We start from the raw sequence: 14,268 nt of genomic DNA, 5'->3' as shown, positions 1-14,268 counted from the left end.
CGAGCGCCTTATCCACCTGGCCATGCCGGGCACGGACTGAAGAGAACATGCAAATGTTGAAACTATTATCCATAGAAATTTAGTATTGTTCCGTTAGTGTGTATTTAAACTCTATTGTATATTTTTACTTGTTTTGGGCTAAAATACACTAAAACACACAATATTTGCTTCTGTGGAATTTAGTAAAATCTCATTAAATATATATGTACAGACGTTTTATCTAAAAATTAGTATCCAATTATCTTAATCTGATAGTTTTTTGTATAGAAGCAACAGAGAAATATATCTAAACAAGTAAATACTTCCAGAAAATTTTACATACAAAAAACTTTAAACACAAAACACTGTTGGTTGAGATACAATTCCTATAAAACCCAAACCTTTTATTACATAGCAGCTAACAACTTTATTTTGTTCATTCCAAATGAAAACAACGCACAATATACTTGAGCCACTAGTACTGCTGCTACCAAAGCTGATATAGATAAACTGTACAAAATGCTTTTAGGTTTGATCGTAAATATTTGCGCCCAGTGGCTTCAAACAACAGGAAAAACCTACATGTTCCTTTTTTCTTCCGACCACAGGCGAAAGTGAAGAACAAACAAAAAACAATACTTATAGTCTATAATTCATAGACAACGTCGAACTGTTCATAGAGTAGCACTATACTAACTAGTAAATATAATTATTCCTTTCGAGCCTGGTTCTAATCGGAGCTTCTGTTGGAAAATGACTGCTGTTTGTAAATTAACAAGCTGTGACCGATTAATTAAGTGACATTAAATTCTTAAAATTGGGCAGTAGAGATACAGCCTGTATAAGTGAAATAAGCCCTTTTTTTTATAAATCAGTTGTTTTTTTTCTTCTTGAAGTTAACGGATGAAATTCCCTAAGATACGAAATAACGGTAATTTTGAATCTGTAACTGAGTTAAATATTTTAGATATAAATCAACAATAGTTTATACCAAACAAACCACTTTCAGTCTTGTATGACTCTATATGATAGATAGCACTTTGCCGGTATACACAGTCCACAGAGTGTTTGATTATTATTTGCAGTCAGCGTAATCAAACAACCAAGAACGTTCCAAAAGAACATAAAACGCCTGTATACGTACTTACACAAATGTTAGAATTTTCTTTGAAATATAATTTGTTTAATTTTTAGTTATTTTACTTGAAAAAAACACATCACTGATATATGTAAAATTGTAATTAACTATGTATGGTTAAAATTAAGTGTAACTTAACGTACGCTAGGGATATAAAGATCATCAGTGTGCTTACGTCAGATTTCGTGATCTAATTCGTTATTGCTATCTTTCTCCAACAAACGCGCTGCATATACACACATATATATATTACATTACTTCTGACAAAGTCCCATATCCATACTACTGAGCAAAATCATGATAACCACATGTTCTTTGGATGTGATCCCACAGTTCTGCATTATCTCAGTGAAGTTGATGCTCCAGGAAATGTCTTGGTAGAATCTCAACCAGAAGATGGAAACTGTGCTGTTTACATTTGGCTGCGCTACAACCGTAGTCACAGATCACAAGAGTTTACAAATAGCCACAGATCACAATATTTTACGAATAATATCGGATTTTGAATATAATGCGTAATTCAGACTACTTATTTGAGAACATATCGGAGAAGAAATAAAAGTATTTGAATTTCTTCTCAGCAGCTTGCTCCATCTTCATGAATAAGCCTACCAACCTACATTTCCAAGTCATCACGAACAAGCCTAAGAACCTACATTTCCAACTCATTTAAACTGTTACGTAACAAACCCCGAGATATCACGTATCAGACGATAGTTCCAGAGGATCACACGTCTTCATTCCGGAAAAGATAGGTTATCCAATAGACGAGGTTGAAGAGGGCGAACATAAGAGGAAACAGGATCCTAGACATGACGTCAATTCGCTTGGATCGGGATGGAAACTTGTTGAGCCAGGCCTTGCAAGGGTTGATGCTCTTCTGGGGCTTAATGTGAATTTCACACTGGTGAATTTTATCAGAATGGATGTCTCCACGATGGTGGACGAGGGGCTTCTGAAAACAATCGATTGTTTCAGTAGGAATATATAGTGTAATATACATGACACAGAAAAAAGACAACAAGGAAATAACTAAAAAATTGCAAAAGCAAAATTTTGATGATAATACAAAAAAACAACAACAAATATTGGAAAAAAAAAGGTAACACGGTACGAAAAACTATAGTAAAAGAGTTAATGGAAAAACGTGTGTAATTCTAAACACGAATGTTAATTAAATTGGGGCCTTAAAACTATGACTGTGCGATTAGGCATGGTCTCGTGATTAGCGTTCCGGGCTGCAAAACCAAAGGCCCAAGGTTTGAGCCAGCGACATGACAGTGAACGCGCTACACACATTCAGTTGCGGTTGCATTATAAAAGTAATAATCATTTCCGCTATTCCGTTACGAATATCCGCACAGGCAATGAGTTCTGTGAAATTAAGAGGTACTCTCCTTTTTGATAGCAGTTCAAAATTAGGGATAGCTATGCCTGAACCTTCGGTTCTCTGACTTATTCGTTTAACCCACGTGTCTTATAAGGTGATATTCAGGTTAAAATATAAACAAGTGGCCTTTTCTTTGGTCTAGGTTAATAACATCGTAGGTTTAGCATGGAAAAAATGTACAAATATATGATAATTATGTGAAGCTTGAGAACCTGCAGTTTAATTGTATATTGTTTATACGCTGATATACATAAATATATATCTTCATTGTTCATTTTCTTTAATAAAAGGTGTTTTCTTTTTTATTAAGTCGGTGAATATTAAACATCGACGCCAAGCATGATTAATTGTTAAATGTCTATGCCAAGAAGTACTGAGTGTTTAGCGTTATACCAATGCAAATAGTGTTAAGTATCCACACCAAGCATGAATAATTTTCACATATCTACGCTAAGAACTACTGAGTGTTTAGCAGTTATACCAATGCGAATGAGTGTTAAGTATCCATACCAAGCATGAATAGTTTTCACATATCTACGCTAAGAACTACCGAGTGTTAAGTATCCACACCAAAAACGAATGAATGTTACAATGTACGCCAACAACTATAAGCGTTAAATATCTAAGCCAATAACTATAGGTCTTTAGTGTCCACACTAAATATAAATGGTGGTTATAATCTACGCAAATACTAATGAGTGTTAAGTATCTACATCATTGACACGATAAATGATCTGGGCAAATATTATTGCATTATTTTTTCAAAGAAACAAACAAAAAAGAAAGGCAAACAGGAATATAAGCAAGTTTGAAGCTACTTTAAATTTTTTTTATAACACATTGTGTTCATAAAACTATCATACCATGGCGAACGTATTAGTGCCATCCTCTATGTGGTCAGTGTCCAAACTAGAGTGCTCGATGTCCCATTTCCGCTGTTGCTTAGCTGCCTGTTTATGCATGTGCGTTCGTGAGGCATAGTTGACCAGGGCAAATTCCAGTAGTGCACCGAAAACGAAGGTCAAGCATACACCTGTCCAAACGTCGATGGCCTTGGTGTAGGACACGGGTGGAAGTGACGCGTTGATACCGGAAGTTTGAGTTGCCATCGTAAGGAGTGTGGTTACTCCTAGCGAAACACGTGCAGGGATAGCGTTTTGGTCCAGCCAAAAGGATACCCAAGAGACAATGACCAACATGCAACAGGGGATGTAGATCTGGATCAGGTAGTAGCTAAATTCTCTCTTGAAGATCAAGTCCACTCGGATACAACTGTATTCACCTAAAATGTGACGTTAAGAAGGAAATATTAATGTCAACTGTATTCACCTAAAATGTGACGTTAAGAAGGAAATATTAGTATCAACTGTACTCATCTAAAATGTGACGTTAAGAAGGAAATATTAATATCAACTGTATTCACCTAAAATGTGACGTTAAGAAGGAAATATTAATATCATACTCCCGTATGTAGATATAGCTGTCTGTAAAAGTAAATCACTTTATGCTTAATGGCATATATTTTGTAGAACGGCTTAAAACTAATATCTGAGAGAAAATAGAATAAAATATAGTTTAAAACTCGTAGATTTATATGCTTTAAAATATACGAACGTTTTAGATCAGATGCTATGGAATCTTACAGTTATTTAGAATGTTTGCGCAAAGCTACACAAAAGCTACTGAGCATGGATGCCCCTTATTTTGAACTAATAAGCAGTTCAACAGCACCTCCCATCAACTCTTGCAGTGCAGAGCAAGAAAGGTTACGTTAGGTTACGTTAGTCCATTGTAGAACTTTTTAGAATTGTTGGTTAACGTCAGTACGCTGGGCGCAACAAATTTATAAGTCAAATAGCAACAGAATAATACTATCTACAAAACTATGGAACGGTTAATCCCCCCCACAATACGTTTCCCTGAAGTTAAAACGGAAAATTCCATGTTATACATTTTACTAGTTAATCCTACCAAATGAGCATTTGGTAAGCAGTTGATAAGTCTGGTAGTTATAAATTATGTGAATGTCCGGCTTCGGAAGTTGTTAATTACATTAATGAATTTTATAAATCTCTCTCTATATATTTGCACCTCTTCCACATGTATTTTAAGATTGCACTCTGAATAATGATAGTTCCTGAGCATTTGTTATAACTTTATGACATTAACATTACTGTATATATATATATCTCGCTATGTTACACTCTTATATTCAATTTCAGAGAATACTTGTAAAAAAAAATAAGCACGACTTACTTTGAAAAATGTTTGTGTGTAATAACATTAGAGAGATTTTTTATACCCTAATATCTCGTGGATGGCAGTTGTCTACGTTATTTAATTAAAACTTGAGGGTGTTAATTAGGATCTTTACTCAAGGTCTGTCTTGTCTCGATATATTTACTTAGAGCATTTGAACCAAGCAAGGATATATAAGCATGCTATGGTCATTAAAACCAAGCAATGATATATAAACATGCTACGGTTATTAAAACCAAGCAAAGATAAAAAAACAACAACATGATATGGTCATTAAAACTAAGCAAACATATATAAGCATGCTATAGTCATTAAAACCAAGCAAAGACATATAAGCATGCTATGGTCATTAAAACCAAGCAAAGATAATAAACATGCTATGGTCATTAAAACCAAGCAAAGATAAAAAAACAACAACATGATATGGTCATTAAAACTAAGCAAACATATATAAGCATGCTATAGTCATTAAAACCAAGCAAAGACATATAAGCATGCTATGGTCATTAAAACCAAGCAAAGATATATAAGCATGCTATGGTCATTAACACTAAGCAAACATATATAAGCATGCTACGGTCATTAAAGTAAGCAAATATATATAAGCATGCTATAGTCATTAAAACCAAGCAAAGACATATAAGCATACTATGGTCATTAAAACCAAACAAAGATAAACAAACATGCTATGTTCACTAAAACTAAGCAAAGATATATATGCACGCTATGGTCATTAAAATTTAGCAAAGATATATAAGTATGCTATGGTCATTAAAACTAAGCAAAGATATATAAGCATGCTTTGGTCATTAAAACCAAGTAAAAATACATAAACACGCTATGGTCATTAAAACTAAGCAAAGAAATATAAGAATGGTATAGCCATTAAAACTAAGCAAAGATAAAAAAACGTACTATGTTCATTAAAACCAAGCAAAGATACATAAGCATGCTATGGTCAATAAAACCAAGCAAATATGATAAACATGCTATGGTCATTAAAACTAAGCAAAGATAAAAAAAAATGCTATGTTCATTAAAACCAAGCAAAGATAAAAAAAAAAAATGCTATGGTCATTAAAACCAATCAAAGATACCTAAACACGCATTGGCCATTAAAACTAAGCAAACATATATATACATGCTATGTTAATTAAAATTTAGCAAAGATATGTAAGCATGCTATAGTCATTAAAACCAAGCAAAGATAGACAAGCATGCTATGTTCATTAAAACAAAGCAAAGATGTATATATATATATATGCATGCTATGGTAATTAAAATTTAACAAAGATATATATAAGTATGCTATGTTCATTAAAACCAAACAAAGATATAAATATGCATGCTATGGTAATTGAAATTTAACAAAGATATATAAGTATGCTATGGTCATTAAAACCAAGCAAACATATACAAGCATGCATGCTATGTTCATTAAAACCAAGCAAAGATACATAAACATGCTATGGTCATTAAAACTGAGCAAACATATATAGGCATGCTATGTTCATTAAAACCAAGCAAAGATAAAACAAAACATGCTATGGTCATTAAAACTGAGCAAACATATATAGGCATGCTATGTTTCATTAAAACCAAGCAAAGATAAAACAAAACATGCTATGGTCATTAAAATCAACCAAAGATACATAAACATGCTATGGTCATTAAAACTGAGCAAACATATATAGGCATGCTATGTTCATTAAAACCAAGCAAAGATAAAACAAAACATGCTACGGTGATTAAAATCAAGCAAAAAAAGTGTGTATTTAATGGGTCCAATTAGCAGTTATCAAGTAAGGTGTTTACATGAATGACCTTATATGTTTGCAACGGTACCTTCAAAAGTTAACTTATTCCTGTTTACATATTTTACAGCAAAGTTTTTTTTTAAGATTTCGTTACGTCACACATTTTGTATTTAAATTTCTGTACAATACCGCAGATGAGTTTCAAGTGATTTTCCTCATACACAGATCACAACGGAATGTAATAAACATTTTAAAATACTAGTTTTCTGGAGTTGGTTAAAGTTACTGGTGTGATGTTTAATCTGTTCTCTAAAATCCAAAAATAAATTTCACTTATACAACTGATTACACGTATGACGTTCTCATTAGCTTGGTAAGCATACGAAGTTAAGTTGTTTGAAGTGGATTCACAAACCAAATATCATTAAGATGAAAAGAAAAATAACAGCATTGAAGAAACGACGCGTATCATATTACATCTAATTACTCCCATACGGTTCTTACCCAATTTTTATGACGCCGCGAGTAGAACGCTAAATATTTATTCACTAAAACTTTGCTTAGCATTAACTTCAAACATGAACTTACTGCTCTCTCATAAAGAGCGCCCCGGCATGGCCATGTGGTTAGGGCGCTCGACTCGCAATCTGCGGGTCACGAGTTCTAATCCCCCGTCACACCAAATATGCTCGCCCTTTCAGCCGTGGGGTCGTTATAATGTGATGATCAATTTCACAATTGGCGGTGGATGGTGATGACTTCCCTCTAGTCTTGCACTGATAAATTAGGGACAGCTAGCGCAGATAGCCATCGTGTAGCTTTGCGCGAAATTCAAAACAACTAAACGATCAACCTTATAAAGAGCATCGAAGTAACCTATAATTTGAGTAGTATGTGAATTATATCATTGTTTTCATCATGAGTCACTTAATTGTACCTTTTATAAATAACGTAATCAGCAACAAAACGTTAAAACACTATTTATATAGTTATTTCAAAATCAGGCAAGTTCAGAAGCGCACTTCGATTTATTGTCCCCCACCCCCTACTTCTCTGAGCATGGTCCAGTAATTAGCGTTCCGAACAACGGATCTTCGGGTCAATCCGTTGCATTCCATTACCACAAAATATGTAAAGAATAAAAAAATCGTGCCCTGTACTCTTGGGCCGTGGGTGCGTTATAAGGGTGACGGTCAAATCCCACTATTTGGCGAGATAATAGTAGACCAAGAGTATCCAGAGGGTAATGTTGACTAGTTGCCCTCCTTCTAGTATTTCAGTTCCAAAAAAAGAGACCATTAGTACAGATAACTCTATGGTCCAGCGGTAAGCTCGAGGGTATGTAACGATATTCATGTTGCAATCCCTGTGATGCTAAAAACCGTTAACATGAATATAGGTTCATAATCAGCTAACACAAAGACAATGTCCGGACGCAACGTTAAAACTTTTCGCATTCGTTGGTTATGACATAATATGTTAATAAAGAGACAATAATCTATACAAGATCCTATTGTAAAATTAACTTACTATTGTTGATTGTAGATTATAGAGCTATTTGATGAGCGCCTAATCCTGACATTCATTTTATTACAGTCACTGACCAGGCTTGCTCTTCAGTGAATATAGTCAGAGTCTCCAGAAGTGTGGCTTGTATCTTTTAGGTAATGAGGCATTTTCGCAGTGTGTTTAAGAGGGTTGATCACATCGAGTGGATTAATCTTATTTTGAATACAATTGTTGTTATTGTTTGTGAGTAAGCACAAAGCTATACAAAGGGCTATCTGTGCTCTTCCCACCACGGGTATCGAAACCCGTTTTCTAGCGGTATAAGTCCGCAAACACGCTTCTGTGCCACTGGGGGAGGGGGGGCATTGAATATTAAAGAAAATGAAAAATGTTTGCTTTTATCTTGAGATACAAAAAGAGAGAGAGTTAGAGATCCTTATTAAAACCCTGTGAACATAAACACGGACATCTCGATAACCAACATCGGAAAACACAACTCTTAAATGATCGGATTTAAAGAAAAACTGAACCATATGACGTGTTAATCTGTGGCGTAACTACAAAAGATGCTCCCCTCCCCGTATTTATTTCCCTATAATTGTAATTATGATTCTGACTGATTCGGGTCCATTTTTGGCTTTGGCTCTCCGGCAATTGCGGGGGTCATACTTACGCCACTGGTGATAATGTCCCCGGTGGGATGGCGCTAAGTGTAAGAGCTTAAAGATTCGGGGTTCAGTTCCCCGCGGTGGACACAGCAGATAGCCCAATGCGGCTTTGCTCTAAAACAAACAAACAGACGTGGTAATATAATTTACGGTAACAGGATCGACTCTATTGGGAGTTATCTTTTAAAGCTATTTCTGTTCGTACGAATTTCTGCACTAAGGTAATTATATAATAAAATATGAATACAACTAACTTCATAACAAACGTTGCACACTATGATTACTTAATGCTACTTCATCGATTTCAACTCATCATTAATAACTGTTACAACTCTTGCTTCTAAAGATAAGTTTAGAAGTGAAAGATAAACATATAAGGAAGACTTTCCAGTGCGGCTGGATGACTTGAGACGTGTAATCAGTAAGCAAACTTAACAATTGCATGAAGTTGCTGTTTAAAAAATGATAATGTCATCACAGGATATTTTTTCTGTTTTACGTTTTCATATTTAATTTTATAGTAGATGACATCCTTGATGTTTTTAGCGCTTTTATTATGTTTGGTTTGAATTTCACGCAAAGCTACGCGAGGGGTATCTGCGTAAGCCGTCCCTAATTTAGGAGTGAGAGACTAGAGGTAAGGCAGCTAGTCAACACCACCCACCGCCAACTCTTGGGCTACTCTTTTACCAACGAATGGTGGGGTTGACCGTCACATAATAACGCCCCCATGGGTGAAAGGGCGAGCATGTTTGGTAGGACGGACATTCGAACCCGCGACCGACAGATTGCAAATCAAGCGCCCTAACCACCTGGCCATGCCGGGCCACAAGCTTCTGAATTACATAAACATGATTAAACAACTGGTATCTGACCAGTCGTCAATATTGATATCTGAAACAGCATGATCCAGTGATGCAAGTATTACGTCGCTTCTCTCTTTTTAACTACTAAGGCCTTTGCATGCACATCACCTTATTACGTTTTAATGAGGTTTTTCCAGCACTCGGCGGAAGCAAAATAACCTCCGCTATATCATCTTAAAAGATAAAAGTTAATATATTATTCTAAATAATACTGTTATACGGCCATGATATGTTTATTTATGCGTCGTGTTGAATATCACAATTGCTATTTTTACTTAAGTACATATATATACTTAATGGAAAGAAGTGCCACTTCTTTAGCACGTGCCTGATTTTCACTTCGGGTTTTGAAAATGAAGCATCTCGTGTAAAAATAATATAAGAAAAATTAGAACACGGGCTTTATTAGAAATAAATTTAAATGATCAAGATATCACTGAATTAACTCAAGATTCTCAAAACGTAGCTCAATGAGCAATTGGTTCAGGTTTCAACAGCACTAAAATCCGGGATTCAATTCCCCTGGTGGACAGGGCGCAGATAGTTTATTGTGTATTTTATGGGAAAAAAACACAAAAACGAACAGATAATTCAGTTTTTCTCGTGTCATTCACTGTTTAGTTTGTTTCTATCTTACATAAAACTGCAATTTGGGAATCTAACAAACTGTTTTGTGAAAGTGTGGCTGAGAAGCTCATAAAATTAACTGTAACACAATTAATGGAAACTGCTGTATAGAGTTTTTTTTTTGGAAATGTGTATGGACAAAGGTCGAAATTAAAAAGTGCCCAATTTTCCAACAGCTGCAAAAATACTATTTTATAATCAACAAGGCCTGGCATGATCTGATGGTTAGGGTATCGATTCACAAATTGCGTGTTATGGGTTCGAGTCCCGTCACCGAACATTGTCCCATTTTCAGTCGTGAAGGCGTTATAACGTTATGGTCAATCCGACTTTTAGTTGATAAACAGTAACCCAAGAGCTGGCGGTGGGTGATGCTGACTAGCTCTCTTCTTCTCTCTGGTTTATCATCTATAAATTATGGACGTCCAGCACAGATAGCCCCCGAGGGCTTTGAACGAAATTCAACAAATGAACAAAAAAAAAGATCGACAATTTAGAGTAGAATGTATAAATTGTTTTAAAATTAAATTTTGACTAAGAATCGTGAAAAATTACGGCTGGATGGTTCACATATTAAAAAAAAATTCAAATAGAGCAATAGAAACACCGAAAACTGCAGGAACCAAAGATTGCACCAGAATCAAGTCAATGTGGCATGCTACAGAGCTAATGAGCATGTTCCAAGTGAAGCAGATGACTTTTTCTGAGTCAGCAGAAAACTGGCAGCTGATTAAGCAACGGTAGTGGAATAAGAGAGCAACTATAGTAAGAAATCTAACCTTTTGTATAACAAGAGTCTTCAAGAGAGAATAAGAACAAAATTTGCTGATATACGATTATATTTTCTTTTAGCTTTTTAAGCTTTAGAATAAGTCAGCGGTTTTGATTTGGAATATTTCTGAATGCTGTGCAGTTGTTTACAGAACTTCTGCACGTGTTTTCTTCTTGAGAATGGAGTATATCCGTGCGCTAATACTATATATATTTTTTTTTGTTAACGTAAAAATCTAAGGTAAAGCTTCTTGGAATAATCAGATGTAGTCAAGATGTGTTAATACAAATGCCATGATCGGTAATATACTTAATGTCACTTAGAAAACACACACACATATATATATATATATATATATCGTAAAGAGTTTTATAAACAGAGGATTCCAAATAAAAACTATATATATGATTATAATTTTCTAATAATATACAAGTAAGTTTCAATCAATGACGTAGAGAGAAAATAGATGCATGAATAGTATACAGTTCATTCTGGTATAATATATTCGGTCGCTTTGTTTCCAAGAATTAATATTGGATATTGGATAATATATATATATATATTAATGCATAAGTGACTGAGGATTCGTAATATTCCATACTTATTCCTTGATCTTCTCTTCTTTATTATTAAGATGTTTCAAGTGTTTAAGACTAAGTTTCACGAGTTAAAATTCAGTTTGAAATTGGCTGGGTTTCGTCTCTTATAGGTTTCATGCTTTGTTGTATAGTTCAACATTCATATAGAATTTATTTATCCGGTGAATTGAGTGGTAAGAATATGGTAATCAGATTTATCTTCTAAAACATTTATAAAATATCCTCCCTACTCACCCGTGTTTGTTTTACTGGTGCAGTATTCAGTGTTGTATTTTTCCAACGTAAAACGTGGAAGATGGAGGTTTTTGGTAACCTGTACTGGATCGTCAACTTTCCACAGAAATACCAAGTCGTCTGTTGTGTAGCCATCTGGTAATGACGATTGGAAATAAAATAGTTACGATGAATAATTATCAAAACTACTCATTACGTATATGAAATCCTGTTCATACATATATATTACGTTAAGAAAAATCAATGGGTCATAATTAACAGTTGATCTTCAAGTTGGAAAGATTACACTAAGGGCAGTTTTACTTTAACAAATGTCTATTAAAAACGTGAAAACATGTCCGTCATGTATTTTATATATATATATATATGATTTGTTTGCGATATGAAAATAAACAATATAGTACACACACATTTGAATTTTTTTACCTTTTATCAAAATATATTTTGAGACTGTAACAATGTAAGATCTTTATTCATTTAAAGATAAAAGGTGAATTATATTTGTTTTCTACTTCACGCGTAACCTCGCAATATCATGAAAAGTGCCTTAGAAATCCTTCAAATAGCTCTAAATAAGAATCACATATTGTAACTTTTTATTCTTGGAAAAAAAATGTCTTGATAAGATGCTTCAAACCCATCTCGTGTTAAATGTGAAACGAGCCCATTTTTAATACATGAAAGGGGTTTTATTAATTTCTTGAATTTCGTCAACAGCTGTATTTCTTATAAAACAAAACCTGTTACGTTAAACGCAATTTCTGACATGAATGTGTAGCCTTAAACCTGTTACGTTATACGCAATTTCTAATGTGAATGTGTAACCTTAAAACTGTTACGTTATACGCAATTTCTGATATGAATGTGTACCCTTAAACCTGTTACATTATACGCAATTTCTAATATGAATGTATAGTCGTAAACCTGTTACGTTATACAGAATTTCTAATATGAATGTGTAGCCGTAAACCTGTTACGTTATACGCAATTTCTAATATGAATGTGTAGCTTTTTGTCTCTGTGCACTCTATATCGAGATGACGTTATCTAAAGTTAAAATTTAAACTAACTTTCTAGTAACTAACAGAGTTGAACTATCATACAACTGATGAAACAACGCATTCTAATCTTTACAAGAAACAACGTATGAAAAGTATATTTAATTAACTGTGCTCGTTAACATATTGATTTTCAGTTTTGCTCTAAATAGTTAACTTGCTCTGATCGGAAGAAATAATGTTAATCGAATTTGTATTTATTTATCATGTTTGAAGGAACTTATAGGTAGTTTTGGATTATTATTTAAGAAACTTTTATGTATTTTGCTCATTTTGACTGGTCGTTTTGTCACCTGGAGACATTTTGCATCTAAAAACGGAATCTTCTCTACTGTGTTTTATACTTATATTGGTAATTTTTATCTTACATGTGATCTAAATGGTCAGGTCAGAAATTCTAAGGTTCAAATATAGCTACCCCTAATTTATAACTACTGAACATAGGGAGGGTAACCAGTCTGAAGCATTTATCGCCCACACAACTATCACTTAATCTAATAGCGGGATTGACTGCAATAGTTATAAAGCCCCCATAGTTTACAGTATGAAAATTGTTTTGCAATATATAGCGACTCTAGCCCTGGATCTTCCAATCCCCAGCCCAGCACGTCAAACGCTAGGTCATACATTATATAAGTTACTGCAATGTTATATTATTCATTTGTTAGTGGTTGTCTTTTTTATTTGTTTCACGATATTTCAAAAAGATGAAAATTTTAAATCTCAAATCAAGAACAATGCATCTAAACAAACTGAAAAATACTTTAGATATTTCCAACTTTAAAAAAAATTGTTCCAGTGGACCAGCCGTAAGTCGCGAATTTACAACGCTAAAAAAAAAAAACTGGGGTTCGGTTCCCCACGGTGAACAGAACGCAGAAAACCCTTGTGTAGCTTTGCAGTAAAACAAATAAAACTTAGCAAAAAAAGTTCAACCTTTATGTATAGTTCCAACATTTGAAATAAGAAAAAATGAATAATTTCGAATGAAAGACTGAAAATATTTCAGATTTTAAATGCAAAATATTTGCACACCACATATAAAAGTCTATAGGCAATTTGAATATAATAAGATTATTTTAGTTGAATACAGATGTATGATGATGGTAACACAGTTACCATGCTAATCAGATTAAGTAACTAATATAGCTTAATGTTTCATTATGCCAAACATTATCCTTCTCTTCCTTTTTACTTACTCATGTATAATAGCACCATGCGCCTAAAATGAAATTATGATCATTACCGTAGAGTGTAGAACGTTACGTATTTTGCCTTTTTTTGTGTTTCATTAAATGCGACTAGACTTTAAATTCTCCTTTTTCACGAAATACAAACTGAATTAAGTGGAACTTTTATATATACGTTTGACCTGCACTTGTTAGTTTTTTTCTTTCAATAGGGCCCGGCAT

General features: G+C 34.0%; 1 protein-coding gene across 1 annotated transcript in view; it reads right to left on the bottom strand.

The window, feature by feature from the left end:
• Window positions 1–998: 998 nt before the first annotated feature.
• Window positions 999–14,268, bottom strand: part of LOC106457280 (glutamate-gated chloride channel-like) — a 174,421-nt gene continuing 161,151 nt past the window's right edge. The window contains exons 8-10 of the mRNA XM_022383143.1: window positions 11,799–11,933; window positions 3,371–3,789; window positions 999–2,072 (exon numbers count right to left, since the gene is read on the bottom strand). Of these exons, the coding sequence (XP_022238851.1) occupies window positions 1,845–2,072; window positions 3,371–3,789; window positions 11,799–11,933 (782 nt within the window). The 3' untranslated portion in view covers window positions 999–1,844. The remainder of the gene's footprint in view (window positions 2,073–3,370; window positions 3,790–11,798; window positions 11,934–14,268) is intronic.

The sequence above is a fragment of the Limulus polyphemus genome, unplaced genomic scaffold, assembly GCF_000517525.1.
Source record: "Limulus polyphemus unplaced genomic scaffold, Limulus_polyphemus-2.1.2 Scaffold311, whole genome shotgun sequence".
NCBI classification, from domain to species: domain Eukaryota; kingdom Metazoa; phylum Arthropoda; class Merostomata; order Xiphosura; family Limulidae; genus Limulus; species Limulus polyphemus.
The sequence above is the reverse complement of the archived record's forward strand: the minus strand, read 5'-3'. Positions and strand labels throughout refer to the sequence as shown.